This window comes from Tenrec ecaudatus, chromosome 3, assembly GCF_050624435.1.
Source record: "Tenrec ecaudatus isolate mTenEca1 chromosome 3, mTenEca1.hap1, whole genome shotgun sequence".
NCBI lineage: Eukaryota > Metazoa > Chordata > Mammalia > Afrosoricida > Tenrecidae > Tenrec > Tenrec ecaudatus.
Window position 1 is genome coordinate 183,047,264 of NC_134532.1, and position 15,207 is coordinate 183,062,470.

Genomic DNA, 15,207 nt, shown 5'->3' on the forward strand with positions numbered 1-15,207 from the left:
AGGCTGTGATCCACCGGGGTTTCACGGCCTAGTTTTCAAAAGCCTGTCACCAGGTCTTTCCTCGTCGTCCCTCTTCTCTGGTCAGTATCAGAGCGGCACACAGCCGTCCCTGAGAGATGGGCGAGGCCTGTCCACAAAGTGCGCTGGCCGAGGATCAAACCTGGGTCTCCCGAGTGGAAGGCAAGGCTCTCCCACTGAACCGGCAATGGTCCACAGAACAGAGTCGGGAGATTCTCCACCTGGCTGCCGGCAGAAGAAGAGACACGGATGACTGTCTCCCTGAGAACGTTCCAGAGACACAGCAACCTTCACACGCAACCTTTTTTCCTTATGAGGCACGTGAAGCTGGGAGTTTTCAAGTGACTGGCTCCCTAGCGAGAGTCAGGATTCAAACCGAGGTCTGTCCAACAGATGGGGGTCCCCACACACCACTTCACAGCCGTGGTAAACGGGGGAGCTTAACACGGCCGGTTCCAACCACAGAGCACATCTTGTTCTTAGACATTTCATCCAGAAAATGAGATGCAGTTTCCTCTGGACAAGGTCGTGGGGACTTGTGCAGGACAATGTGAGCCGTCTACAAAGTCGCACGTCAGCCCTGGCGGACACTTTTATCCTCAGGATGCTTGCGGTTTGGGCAGTTCCTGTGCGTGGGAGCTTAGGAAACACAGAGCAAAGGAAACGGAAGTTTATTGTGAAAGGGAATCACTCGATGTCAAGAATAAGTGGATGACTCCGACATTTATATCACCCCCAGATAAAACCAATGAAAAGAGGGAATTCTAGTATGCAGTCTGTTGATGACCTGTAGAGTCGAGACCCAGCAGGCTTCCATTTCCTCAGAAGGCAAGATACATTACCGGTGCCAGATGTCCTGCACCCACGCAAGATCACGTGAAGGTTTTATTTTCACTTGCTGGACTCTAAGATTGATGACTCTTAAAATATAGATTTGGGTTCATAAAACAGTGAAAACCATAGCCATCTCGTTGGTTACAGAATAGATCTGAATACGGGGGCAGGGGGACCACAGGTAGGAAGGACTTCACAAGTGTAAGGAGGTGATCAGCAGACACAGCAGGATCTAGTCTCTCTGCTCACCGAATGCTTTCCTGTGACGGTCACTGATGCCAGGCCTGGGGAGAAGGGCTGATAAAACGTATACAGGTAATTCTCGTCACAATCTTTACATAAACTGTCTTTGCCAGACCATCTTGCTCCCCTCACCACTGCTGGGACACCCCCAACCCAAACTCACTGCCGGCGAGTCGATTCCAACCGTGTAGAACTTCACCTTGGAGTTTCCCAGCTGTAAATCTTACAGAATTAGATGGCCTCATATTTCTCTCCAGAGTGGCTGGGTTCTGTAGGGTGGCTGGTTCATTAGCAGTTGAGCACTTAACTACTATGCCACCGGGCTCCCAGGGGACCCCCACCCTGCCTTTCACTAGTTACTTCCAACCTCTCCCTGCTGGTTTTGCCTAACTACCACTTTCTCAGTGAAGTCATCTTGGATTTCTTGGACTAGGCCCATCCCTCTTAGTGCACACCCTCAGAAAGACACAGACTCGCTTCACCCTCAGAAAGACACAGACTCGCTTCATGTGATCATAGTGCAGTCCCCTCAGAAAGACACAGACTCGCTTCATGTGATCTTAGTGCACACCCTCAGAAAGACACAGACTCGCTTCACCCTCAGAAAGACACAGACTCGCTTCATGTGATCATAGTGCACTCCCCTCAGAAAGACACAGACTCGCTTCATGTGATCTTAGTGCACACCCCTCAGAAAGACACAGACTCGCTTCATGTGATCTTAGTGCACACCCTCAGAAAGACACAGACTCGCTTCATGTTATCTTAGTGCACACCCTCAGAAAGACACAGACTCGCTTCATGTTATCTTAGTGCACTCCCTCAGAAAGACACAGACTAGCTTCATGTGATCTTAGTGCACACCCTCAGAAAGACACAGACTAGCTTCATATGATCTTAGTGCACACCCCTCAGAAAGACACAGACTCGCTTCATGTGATGGCCACTGTCGCTCTTTTCTTTTTGACATTATTATTTGATGCATGTTCCTTGAGAACAGTATCTGGCCTATGGTTGTGCAGAAGGTTTTCAGCAGCGTCTCCCTCCATGGTACAGAGCCGATTTCTTCTCTTCATCCTCTGTTCTTAGTCTGGAAGCTCCACTGAAACCTGTTCATTTTGGGTGGCCCTGCTGGCATTTGAAATACCAGTGTCTGCTACGTAGAACTAAAACCAAAGCAGTTGTTATAGAGTGGGTTGTATTCATGGCCATCCCTTACATGTAGAATGGCCCCACTGTTCCATAGGGTTTTTAAGGCGGTGACCTTTTGGAAACAGATTGCCAGGCTTTTCTTCTGAGGTACCACTGGATGGCTACCTGGATGTCAACATTCTAGGTAACTGTCCTCTGCTTCATGTTTGCTCCCCACAAAGACTTGGTGCATAGTAACCTGTTGTCATGGAGGAGATCAGGACTCATGGTGATGCCATGGTACAGAGCAGACATGACCCAAGGGTTTTTCTGATCTGTAATCTTTACGGAAACAGATCTCCAGACCTTTCTTCCTTCACACCATTGGTAGGTTTAGGACACCCACCTTTTAGGCTAGCAACCATTGCCAAGGAGTCAATTCTGATTCATAGTAACCCTCTAGGGCAGACTTGAACTGCCCCATAGAGGGCCCAAGGCTGTACACCTATACAAAAGTGGGCTACCACATCTTTCTCCCGTAGGAGCAGTTGGAAGATTCAAACTGCTGACCTTTCTGTTAGGAGCCTAGTGCTTAATCACTGCACCATCAGGGCTCCTGAAATTCATCTCCATCCATTCTGATGTCCTTGTGGGACAATGTAGAAATGTCCCAAAGGGCTTCCTAGCTGTATCTTTGTGGAAGCAGACTGTCACCTCTTTCTCCTGCTGGTTTTGAACTCCCAGTCTTTAAGTTAGAAGCCGAGTCCTTTAACCCTTACACCACCAGGGCTCCTTCAAACGAAGTGCTAACTGCTCATGCCCCTCTGGGACACCAGCACAATGTTGGGGTCAGGTGACATCCTGAGAGTTGAGTCAGCTGACACTGACTCAGAGGGACAGAGTAGAACTGCCCCATAGGATGTCTGGGGTGTAATCTATGGGGAGGCTCTTGCGGTGATGGGTTGACACAATGGCTGTCACAGTGGGCTCAACATGAGAACGGTTGTGAGGATGGCACAGGTTGAAGTGATGTTTCGTTCTGTTGTACATACGGTTGCTATGAGTTGGAATGGGGACTGGATGGCAGCCAACAACAACAATAATCTTCTTTATGGGAGCCCGTGGCAAGCTCTCTCATCCACGAAGCTGCTGGGGAGTTTAAAACCACCAGCTTGGTGGTTGTCATCAGCAGGTAAGAGCTTAACCCATTGTATTGTGCCATTAAGGCCCCCCCTGGAATACAGGTGAGACCTAATCAATATTTGACAAATTAATACAACTCTACAGTGACTATGTTGAAAAGACAGCAACTGTTGCCTTAGAAAACTCTTTCAAAGATTTGGTTTTCTTCCAAATGATAACTTTTGATAATGTCTATCCAAAATAATACAAGGATAATGATTCAACACTTCATCCATTTCATTCATTGGAGTATTAAGAATAGCTGCAATGTGAACTGAGTCAGTAGCTCAGATTATTGACAGCTATCAGTTAAAGGGGTGGCGCCCTGGTGGAGTAGTGGGTAAGCCTTGGGCTGTTAACCGTAAAGTCGGCAGTTTAAAACCACCAGGCCACCAGTCACCCTGCAGGAGAAAGGCAAGGCTTTGTACTGCCATGAAGAGCGACAGCATTGAGGACCCACAGGAGCAGTTCTACGCTGTCCTAAGGGGTCACAATGAGCGGGCGATTTCGCTTGTTTTTTGAGTAAATTAAAGGAAGTTTGTTTTTGTTCTCTGCCCCCTCCCTTTCTTTTTAGTTGTTGATTTTAGTAGGTAATTTTAATTTTTTCCCAATTCTCATTTATTTTCTCTTTCTCATTTGGAGCTGATGAGTAGTTTAAGGACTACTGAGAATAATAACAGATGGAGCTTTGAACACAGCAGGGCCCTGCTACCTTGGATACTGAAAATGTGTCGTAAGCGATCATAATTGGTTCTGTGAGCCCCCAGAGATCTTAGACTTGGACAAAGGGCATCCATGGTTTTTGATATGTGACAGAAAGTTCAGGATGAAGCATAGCTAACTGGAAGATCTACGTTCCCATGGAAATAAGAAGAAATGAATTTAAACTAAAAGCCAGATTCCAAAACCAAACCAAATGCATTACCATCGAGTCAATTCTGACTCATAGCAACCCTATAGGTCAGAGTAGAACTGCCCCTGTGGGTTTCCGAGACTGTAGCTCTTGGCGGGAGTAGAAAGCCAAGTCTTTCTCCTGTGGACCAGCTGATGGTTTTGAACTGCTGGCCCTGAGGTTGCAGCCCAGTGAGTAACCCAGTACACCATCAGTGCTCCTATGAATTGGAATCAACTCTATGGCAGTGAGTTTGGAGATTTTTGGGGTATTGTTACCAACTCAGTTCTTGCTCAGCGCAGCTGAGAAATGTAGACCAAGGTTGGATGAACATGGAAGGCGAAGGCTTTACATAGGTTGGTGGAGCAACGAGCAAATCAGACTCGAGTCGCCAAAGCAGGCTTCCAAAAAAGGGGGTTTTGCAGTTTATGCACATACAGCAGGAAGTAAATGAGGGGGTGATGAACGTGTAACAGATTTCCGAGGAATGGTCATGAATATGCATGAGGGCGGGGTTATGATTCTTGATCAGGAAACGGCTTGTAGAAAGCTTGATTTCAAATGTTGCCCCTGTCTGTCTGGTGCCATCCTTCCAGCCACATTTTGTTCCTAGGTCAGAGTTCTCTCCTTCCGGGGTGACCTGTAGGTGCTGGCTGTTGTTTCTGTGCAGGTTTGGTGGGCCAGGTCTAGTTAAAACCGACACTTGCTGTAGTGGGATACCTTCCTGGAAGGAGAGGGCTCCGAAGAAGCAGGCTATCAGGAAGGAACGACTAGGCTAATTAAGTGCAATATCCATTGTTGTTGGGAGGTGCCAATGAGTCTGTTCCGACTGATAGCCACCCTATGCACACTGGAACAAGACACTGCCTGGTCCCGTGCCAGCCTCGCAGCCCTATGCCTGAGTCCATTGTTGGCGCCACGACGTCACTCCATTTCTTTTTCACTGCCTCTCCGCTTTATCAAGCATGATGTCTGGCTCCGGGGATCGATCTCTCCGGACAACATGTCCAAAGTATGTCAGATGAAGCATTCTGGCTGTACTTCTTCCAACACAGATTGGTTTGTCCTTTTAGTAGTTCAAGGTATTTTCAATATTCTTCTCCAGCACCCCCATTCAAATTATGAGGCATATATAGTTTAATCTCCTACAACAACAGCTCTTATATTGTAACGATTGGTTTGTTCTGAAAGCTGGGGGATTTACAGAGCTCAGCAGATTCGTGAGTGATTTCATTTTGTAAAGTGATTATCTTGTATTACATTAGATGTAAAGTAAGTGCATTCTATTGCATAATAAAGCTAACCCACTCTACCAAAGGCTAACTGATCTAGTCACACAATCAAGGTGACACATAAAATTAAACAACATAGAAGTGAAATCACAGTCACAAGAATATTTGATAGTCTTCTAATACAGATTCCTTAGCCAAGATAACTTGAGGACTTCTTCCCCATTTTAGGAGAAGCTTTTTTATTTATTATTATTATTTTTTAGGAGTAGCTTGTTTAGCTTCTCACTTGACACAGTATTTCAATGTTTAACACTTTCCCATGTGAGACTCCATTTTTTTAAGTAAAAAATATATTGTGGATAAAGTAAAAAATAGTTTACAAAGTAAATCATGTTTTACATTCAACAATTCATTCAATTATGGGCACATAAGGGCAGTCTCTTCAATGTCCCATCACGCATCTTATTTCCTTTCTATGTTGCCTGTTTCGTTTCTTCCTTCTTTCCTAACCCTCTGAACTGGGTCCTTGAGGAAATGCTGTCCTTTGCTCTTAAATGGTTGGGAGTTTTCCTCTAGAGGAGGCTCAGTTCCAAAGAGTAAGGGCCGTGGTATTGGAGGGCCCACCTGTCTCTTTCCAACCAGCAAACTTGGCCTCTTTTATGATTTTGAGTTTTGTTCCACATTTTACTCCCACTCTATCCAGTACCTTTAATGTGATCCTTTACAGAGCAGTTGGGAATGGTAGTTGGGCACTATCTAGTTATTCCAGTCTTGGGTTTGTAGAGACCGATGTTTGCATGGCCCATTAATCCACTGGATTAATTGCCTCCGTATGTCTTTCAATTTTCATTACTCTTCTTTCCTCTGGACCGAGAGAGAGAGACCAATGTCTGCACTTTGGATGGCTGCTTGTAAACTTTTACAACCCTAATTGTTACTCATGGAAGTGGGATGTAAGACCCTGTTTTTGTGCACTATGCTATGCCAATAGAACTTGTCCTCCAGGACTATGGTCCTGATCCCCCAGGCCCAGCAGCGCATTCCCTTGAGTTTGGTTAAGTCTGAGAAGGATTCCTAAATTGCTTCTTGTATATTCCACCACATTTATGGACATACTTGCAGCAGAGGCCCATAGCCTGTACACCTAAGCATCTACTTGTAGGTCACCACTGTTTCAAGACTGTGTTTATCAGTATTTGCCGCTGCTGCCTTAACTGCTTGTAGTCACGGCAGCAGACAAATAAGCAGTTATAACAGAAGGAGTGGACATCAGGGGTCGAATACAGCTGAGACAACTAACTTTATTTATTCTTCCTGTTTGTTTTGAGCTGTTTTTGGTTTTTCTACTTTCATAACCCAGTAAACTTTAGCTGAACAAGTAGTTTTGGAAATAAGTCTGAAAATTTTAATGGGACAAAGTCCAGTAGGCGCCAAGAGTTTGACTAGGATATGCTTTGACGGTGGGATATGTATCTCGTATGTGACATGGAGGCATGAGGAACAAAGCGACCTTTCCTTACGCAGTGGAAATCGACATTCACTTTGGAAAGATGAATTGAACCTAGGTGCCGGATGCCACAGAGAGAAAGCACCTTTGAAAAGATGAAAAAGGAGCAAGGAGAGGAAGGCAACCTGGACATTCGCAGGGACTTTGCATTGGAATTTTATTTGGATACTTAAGGGCTGGAGTTTTATTTTTAAAAATCAAAGTTTCGATTGCTGCAAATCCATTTTGTTCTCTAGATTCAGCCAGGCCGACATTCAGGCTGAGATCCTTTGATGTTTTCCAACCCTCCAGAGGGCCCAGAAATAAAAGGTCAAAGAAATGTTTTGTCCAGGGATTTGACAAACTCATGAAAAGACTTCTGTGAAGTTTTAAAATACTCGGCTGCTTCTGCTGCCTTAAGTAATGCTAGTGGATTAATATAATTTGAAAGAAACTATTTTTCAGGGAAGAACTAGAGAAAAATGTCACTCACTTTAGCTCCTCTGAAGAAGCTATTAAAATGACATAAATCCTGCCTTTTGGCCTTTTACTGTCTTTTTAGAATTTTTGCCTTCACTTGTAAGTATATGACTTTGGATACTAGCAGACACCAAATATAATGTAGCGCCTGAGAGTTACCGGGGACTCACAATCATGCTGACAGGGAATAGTTTTCTACAGTGAATTATGATGTGAGCCGGCAGCAAAACATCAGCAAACTGACTGAATGAATGAACAAATGCTTGACTTTTCAAGCAAAAGAACTCGTTTTTTTTTTTTTTAAGTCATTTTATTAGGGGCTCATACAACTCTTTTTATAATCCATACATACATCATTTGTGCCCAGCATATTTGTACATATGTTGCCATCAGCATTCTCAAAACTCGGTTTGTTTCTTTTATCATTATTTTGTTTCATGAATATTTTGATATTTTAGCCTTAAAAAAATCTGTCTCCAAGTCTCAAATTCGGGAAGTTACCGTATACTTTATCAAAGACTGTGCAATCATTTTGCAAGTGAATCCATTCTCAAGCTTTAATGTGCATGAGAATCAATTTGGACACATGTCAACATTCAGCCTCCTGGGCCTCTATGAAGGGAGACACTAATTCAGTAGATCTGGGACAGAGTCCAAAAGCCTGCAGTTTTAAATAAGCACCACTGACGATTTTCAGTTCAAGAGTCTGTCGAGCTCTTAGTTTTCTGTTGTGAAAGAATTACCAGAAACAGATTGCTTCAACCCAAATATATTTATTATCTCCCATTTTCTCTGGGTCAAGAGCCCAGGAGCGGCTCCACTGGATCCTCCTCTCAGGGTTTCACAAGACTGCAGTGTCACCCGAAAGCTCTGCTCCCAAGCAGTGTCGTTGGCTGAACTCATTCCCTTTTGGATATTTGACTGAGGAAACCAGGTGCCTGGGCTTCCCCTTGGTGCTCAGGTTGTAAAGGTCACCTACAGCAACCTCCCACATGGCCCTCCCTATAGGCGGTTCTCAGCAGGGCAGTTTCTTTCCTATAGTCCTACAAGAGAGTCCCCTGGAGGACCCAGTCACCATTTTAAGGGTTTCACTTCACTAAGCCAGGCCGACCTTGGATAAAGAAAAGTAAAGGCAAAGTAGAGGGGCAGGGGAAAAGAGGAAGACACTTGTGATGGGTGGGTTTATTGTGTTGACCTGCCCAGTAAGAACATGTGGGATTAATCAGGTCATAGTTTGATTGGAGGACAGAGAGATAAATGGCTCTGCAAGGCCTGCCCCCTTCTATCTTGCTCTCTGGTGATCAGAGCAAGCTGGGGTGTGCTGCTGCTTTAGCTAGTTCTCTGCCCCAACTTGGGAGCTACACCACCTGTGGGCCAAGCCAACCTGTGGGTCGTGTTGCTAGAGTTTGAGGCTCCTCTGAGACTTACTTTGCGACACTGCTAAGGCGTACATCGCTTGAACTTGAGGCTGGTGGATCCCGTCGCCTTGCATTGCTTGCGCTTGATATCCCATCCGGGCCTTCTTCATTAAGCTCCTGAGCTACTGACTGTTGGTGACCCACCCTGCTGTTTGCTTCCTGGGGGCAGACTCTGCCTGCCTTGCCAGAGGAGGATTCCACTGTCTGCTTCCTTGACCTTGGACCCAGCAGCCCATGTGAGTTGAAAGACTTCCTGTATATTAACTGTTCCACAGAAGTGAGTTGAACTGAACCCACTACTGCTGTGTAGACTAATTAGCTGTTATATTCCTCTTCGCTGTATAAACCTATCAATCTATCATCTATATCTATCATCAGTGTCCTAGTTTTGTTTCTCTAGAGAACATAATGTCTGGGTACTTTAGAGAAACAAATCCACAGAAACTCATGTATAAAATATAGTTTTATATATAGGTTAAGTGCACATAAAAAAAATCCTAATCTAGTGCTGCCCAAGCCCACAAGTCAAACATTAACCCATATGTCCAACACCAATCCACAAAGTCCTCCTCCATCTCACAAGACAGAGGCAACGATGCCCACTGCAGGAGGAAAGCCGAGTCAGTGAGCGTGTAAGCATCTCAGCGCTGGCAGGGGGTCTCCACATGGCTGCTCCAGCACCCAGGGCTGCATCGGGGTAGGTCCATGTGGCTTCTCCTTGGGGGTGTCTTGAAGGAAGTCAGCCTTGCAAGCTGAAGCAGGGAACTGGCTAAAGCGGCTGCACCCTGGTGTGACCACCACAAAGCAAGAGACCCGAGAACCTGAAAGGCGCGGTTCACAGAGCCATTTATCCCTCTGCCCGTCCAATTAATCCCACATGTGTTTCTCGTCCAGATTGGCACAATAAACTAACTCACCTGCCTAACACAACACTTGGCCATATTTTAAATTCCTAATGCTGTTGTAACAGAAATACCTCAAGTGGATGACTTTACCAAAAAGAAAATTATATTCTTACAGTTCTGGAAGCTAAAAGTCCAAATAAGTGTCTCCTGTTGATTCCTTCCTTGTTTGGTGTTGCTGCCAGATGCCACCCACCTGTTTCTGACTCCTAGAGATGCTATGTCGACCCAACAAAAGAAAATTCTTCCCACCTGTGCCGTCCTCCTAATTGCTCTTATATTTGAGTTCATTGTTGCAACCACTGTGTCAATCCATCTCATTGAAGGTCCTCCTCTTTTTCACTGCCCTTTATCCACTTTACCAAGCACGACGTCCTTTTCTAGGGATGGGTCTCCCCTGATAACATGTTCAAAGTGCTTGAGACGTCGAAGTCCCACCACCCTCACTTCTAAGGAGCATTCTGGCTGCACTTCTTCCAAGACGGCTTGGTTTGTTCTTTGGCATCCCAAGGTGCTTTCAGTATTTTCCACCCGTGTGCCATAATTCAAATGCATTGATTCTTCTTTGGTCCTCCTTAGTCAATGTATATGAAGTGATTGAAAATACCATGGGTTGGGTCAGTGCACCTTAGCCCTCCAAGTGACAGCCTTGGTCTTAGGTACTTTTAAAGAGGTCTAATGCAGCAGATTTACCCAATTCAGTGAGTCGTTTGATCTTGCCAACTTAAATGTTTTCTCCACTTATCAAGTTGCGAGGATTTTGGTTCTCTATATATTAAATTGTGATTCATATTAAGGGCTGAAGCCCTTGCTACTCAGCAGCAAACTCTTTATGTCCTCCTCCCTTTCAGGGAGCTAGGCTGTTAATAACCGTTCCTCCCATCCACTGCTGTGTTCTTCTTCACGTAAGCCAGCTTCTCTGATGCTTGCTCAGCATACAGACTGAGTAAGTGTGGTGAGAGGATGCAGCCTGACACACACCTTCCGTGACCTTAAACCATGCGGTTGGCTCTTGTCCTATTCCAACAACCAACTCTTGGTTCATGTACAGGTTCTGCATGAACACAATAAGGCATTCTAGTATTCCCATTCTTCTCAGTGCTATCCACACTTGGTTATGATCCACACAGTTTAATGTCTTGACCTAGCAAGAGAGCACAAATAAACATTTTCCCCCGGATATTCTCTGCTTTCAGGCAAGATCCATCTGACAGCAGCAATGATAGGCTTTGTTTCATGTCCTCTTCGGAATCCAGCTTGAATTTCGGGCAGCTCCCTCTCAATGTACTATTGTAGCTGTTGTTGAACGATCTTCAGAAAAAAACTACTTACATGTGATATTAATGACATTGTTTGATAATTTGTGCATTCTGTTGGGCCAGCTTTCTTTGGCATGGGTATAAATATGAATCTATTCTAGGGATCTTCTATATCTCATGGCATAGGTGAGTGAGTGCTTCCAGTTCCTCATCAGCTTGTTGAAATATTTTATTTGATCATCTGTCAATCCCTGGAGGCTTGTTTTTTGGCTAATGCCTTCAGTACATCTTGGACTTCTTCCTTCAGAACCATTTATTCTTGCTTATACCTTTTAAAATGGTTAAATGTCGACGAGTTGTTTTTGAGACAGTGACTCTGTTTTCCTTCCATCTTCTTTGGCTTCTTCTGGCATTCTTTAATATTTCCCCCAAAGAATCTTTCAGTATTGCAACTCGAGTCTTGATTTTTTTCTTTAGTTCTTTCAGTTTAAGATATGCTGGGCATGTTCTTCTTTTTCATGTTTTTAACTCTAGGTCTTTGCACATTTCATTATATTTTACTTTGTCTTCTTGAGCTGACCTTTGAGATTTTCTGTCCAGCTATTTTACTTCATCCTTTCTTTCATGTGCCTTAGCTACCTGACGATCAAGTGCAAGTTTCATCGTGTCTTCTGAACTCCACTTGAACTTGCCAACAGCCACAGGTGTTCCTTCAGTTCTTTGAGAACCTCACATGGAATCTCTCTTGCCCTGTGAATTCATATCTCTGTGTCTAATGTGCTCTTTTGTTAGCTAAGAAGTGATGAGATTTAGGACCCGCCATACTTGGTATGTTTAAGAAAAGCTATTTCCAAATAGGATGGCATCCATAGGTGTAGGGGCTAGGCTTCTCACACACATTTTTACTAGGGAAGGGGCAGAATTTAATCCATGACATTATAGTTTCCTTATATATGCACTGTATAGTGTCAGTTATTGACTAACTATAGACTAAGGCCACTTTCTTTCTTAAAACAGTAGAGACCACACAGAGCCAGCCCTCAGCTCAGGTCCACGTGGTACTTGCTCCAATACCAGAACTAGAAGTCGTGTCCACAGTCCACCAGTGAGATCAATTTACACCGTGAGTAATGATTTTGCTTTATTGGTGATTCAATTTTTTGTCTATTATAAATGTGGGTTGATTCACGAAGCTATAACATGTCCCCCAAATTGTATTTCTGAAAAGACAATAATTTCATATGATGAGATGACTTGAGCACACATCACCATTTCCTCCAAGGTCCAAGACGGATCTTAGTCTGCTAAATCTCATGTGTTCCTGGGATGTCAGTTCATCTGTTGGCATCATGCTTTTCCTGAGGCCGATCGTTGCCTCAGTCGGAGTGGGAGGGAAGGAGATACATGCATGAAATGTGCACAGGCTGTCACTAGACTCCCCCAGGTCACACTTGGCATGGTTTACAGAGATGGCTGGCCACAAAAGAAGAAGTTCTATTTGTTGACTGAGTAAAGGACCGCCTTGGCACTTGTGTCAACCAAGGTGGGTGAAGGGCTTAGATGGGTTGGGAAACCTGTGGGTCTTAATCAGGTGAAGGACCTTGGGGCTGATTGGATAAAGCGGTGCTTCTCAACCTTCCTAACGCCACAACCCTTTCATACAGTTCCTCATATGGTGGTGACCACCAACCATAGATCTATTTTTGTTGCTACTTCATCACTATCATTTTGCTACTGTGATGAATTGGGTGGCCCCTATGAAAGGGTTGTTTGACCCCAAAAGGGGTCACGACCCACAGGGTGAGAATGGTTGGGATAAAGAAAATTGGTTAGTTTGGGCCCCGATCCTGGTATGCATATGCTCTCAGGATTTTTATTGGCCAAAGATGGCTGCCAGGAGGACGACATGGCAGCATCTGCCTCTTCCCTTCGTGTTGATGATGGATTGTTCATCAAAAGGACTAGCTGGTCCCATCTGAGTATTTGTAAGCTGGTTGATCTGGTTGAAACCTGTTTTCTCCCCCAGTCTCTTGTTTCTTTCTTTCCATAGTCTACCTCCAAAACCCAAACCAAATTTACTGCCATCAGTCAATGAAGATTCATAGTGACCCTGTAGGACAGAGTAGAATTGTCCCTGTGCTTTTCTGAGACTGCAACTGTTTATGAGAGTAGAAAGCCCAGTCCACCCCACCCCACCCCACTCCCACCACCCTCACTGAGAGGCTGGTGCTTCCAAATTGCTGACGTGCAGTTAGCAGCCAAATGCAGAATGGCTATCCCACCCGGTCTCCTATTCCCTCCCAGATATGCTGCAAGGAAGGAAGTTGGCATTGTCACACGCAATCATGCCATCTAGCTAGGTTCTGCTATTTTAGTCATCTGGTGGCATATTGGATTATGTATTTGGCTTCTAACCTCAAGGTTAGCAGTTCAAAACCATCAGCCAATGGTGCAGGAAAAAGACAAAGCTTTCTGTTTCCATAATGAGTTACAGTCTTGAAAACCCATAGGTGTAGTTCCAACCCGTTCTATGGGGTCACTGTGAGTTGGAATCAACTCCATGACAGTGAGTTTGGGGGCTTTTTTGGCTCAAGCAGAACATCTCTCCAAATTATTGACACTAAACCTCTACCTAGATTTTACAGCTGATTATCCATAGGATACAAAACCTCTACCTAGATTTTACAGCTGATTATCCATAGGCTATAAAACCTCTACCTAGATTTTACAGCTGATGGTCCCCAGGCAGCACAAGCACTTTGTGCTCAGCTACTCACCCAAAGATTGGCAGCTCATCCTCTCCAGGGATGCTTTGGAAGAAAGGTGATCCACCTCCAGCAGAATTTCAGCAAGAAAACCCTCTGGAGCTCTGCTCTAGTTGGTAAAACATGGAGTCACCTGAGTTAGAATCAACTGGGTGGCAATATTTATTTGTCCAAAAATCTAGATCATGTTTACTTTAAAATCTAGCTTAGTGTACCTTAATGTCCATGCATTTGAATCCAAAACTGTGATCAGAAGCATCTTAGAAAATGTATTTATATATTAAAAACTATTATAATTAAGGCACACTTTTGTAGCTTCAAAAGAGGATATAAAAATTATAGCAGAGGGAGGGCGGAGGAGGGAAAAAAGGAAAATGCGGAGCTGATTCCAGGAACCCAAGCGGAAGGTGAATTTTGAGAATGTTGAGGGCAATGAATATATAATTGTGCTTTACACAAATGAAGTATGTATGGATTGTGATAAGAGCTGTATGAGCCCCAATAAAATGATTTTTAAAATTTAAAAAAATGTAACAGAGGAAAGGAGAGAAATCAGTATTTATGAATGCCCCCTTGTGCTTGGTACTGATGGGATATATCATTTATGCTTCATAATATTTGTCAAACAGTATAATTAATAATATTGACAATTTGCATGCTTATCAACAAAGATCCCACTGGGAACCTGATTGGATATCCTAATTGATAATTTGAGAAATTCATAAAGGCAAGAAGTCAGTTGGCATTGAGTCATGACAATGGGTTTTTAGAGGGAAACCAAGAGGGAAAATGTAGTGCTTTGGACCTGTCAACCGTGGAGCACAGCTCCCAGGCTTTCATTCATCTCCCAGGGCTGCCTACACAAAGCACCAACTAAATGGTGTAAATTAAACTCACTGCCATTGAATCAATTATGACTCATAGTAACCTTGTAGCACAGAGTAGAATTGTCCGTGCGTTTCTAAGACTGTAAATCTTCAGGTAAGTAAAAAGCCTTGTCTTTCTCCCAAGGAATAGCTCGGGGTTTCAAACTATGGGCCTTGTGGTTAGAAGTCAAACTCATAACCCACGATGCTACTAGGAGGTCAGTGAAAAAGAAGTCCTTGGACGAGATTGCTTGGGACAGTAGCTGCCACAGCAGGCTCAATCATAATCATTGTGAGGACGGGGCAGTGTGTCTGTCTGTTGTAAACAGAGTTGCTATGAGTTGGAGCCAACAACTGAACAACAACAGGGGTACAATACAACAGAAATAGATTTTCTCAGTTCTGCAGGACAGCAGTCTAAGATCAAGGTGTGGGAAAAGTTGGTGACATCTGGAGGTTTTGAACTCACTCACTCACTCATTGCCATCATTGCCAGCTC

General features: G+C 44.3%; 1 protein-coding gene across 1 annotated transcript in view; it reads left to right on the forward strand.

The window, feature by feature from the left end:
- TMEM156 (transmembrane protein 156) overlaps window positions 1-12,193 on the forward strand; it is a 61,609-nt gene extending 49,416 nt beyond the window's left edge. Inside the window, exon 6 of the mRNA XM_075545003.1 lies at window positions 12,095-12,193. Within this exon, the coding sequence (XP_075401118.1) occupies window positions 12,095-12,186 (92 nt within the window). The 3' untranslated portion in view covers window positions 12,187-12,193. The remainder of the gene's footprint in view (window positions 1-12,094) is intronic.
- The last annotated feature ends 3,014 nt before the right edge of the window (window positions 12,194-15,207 follow it).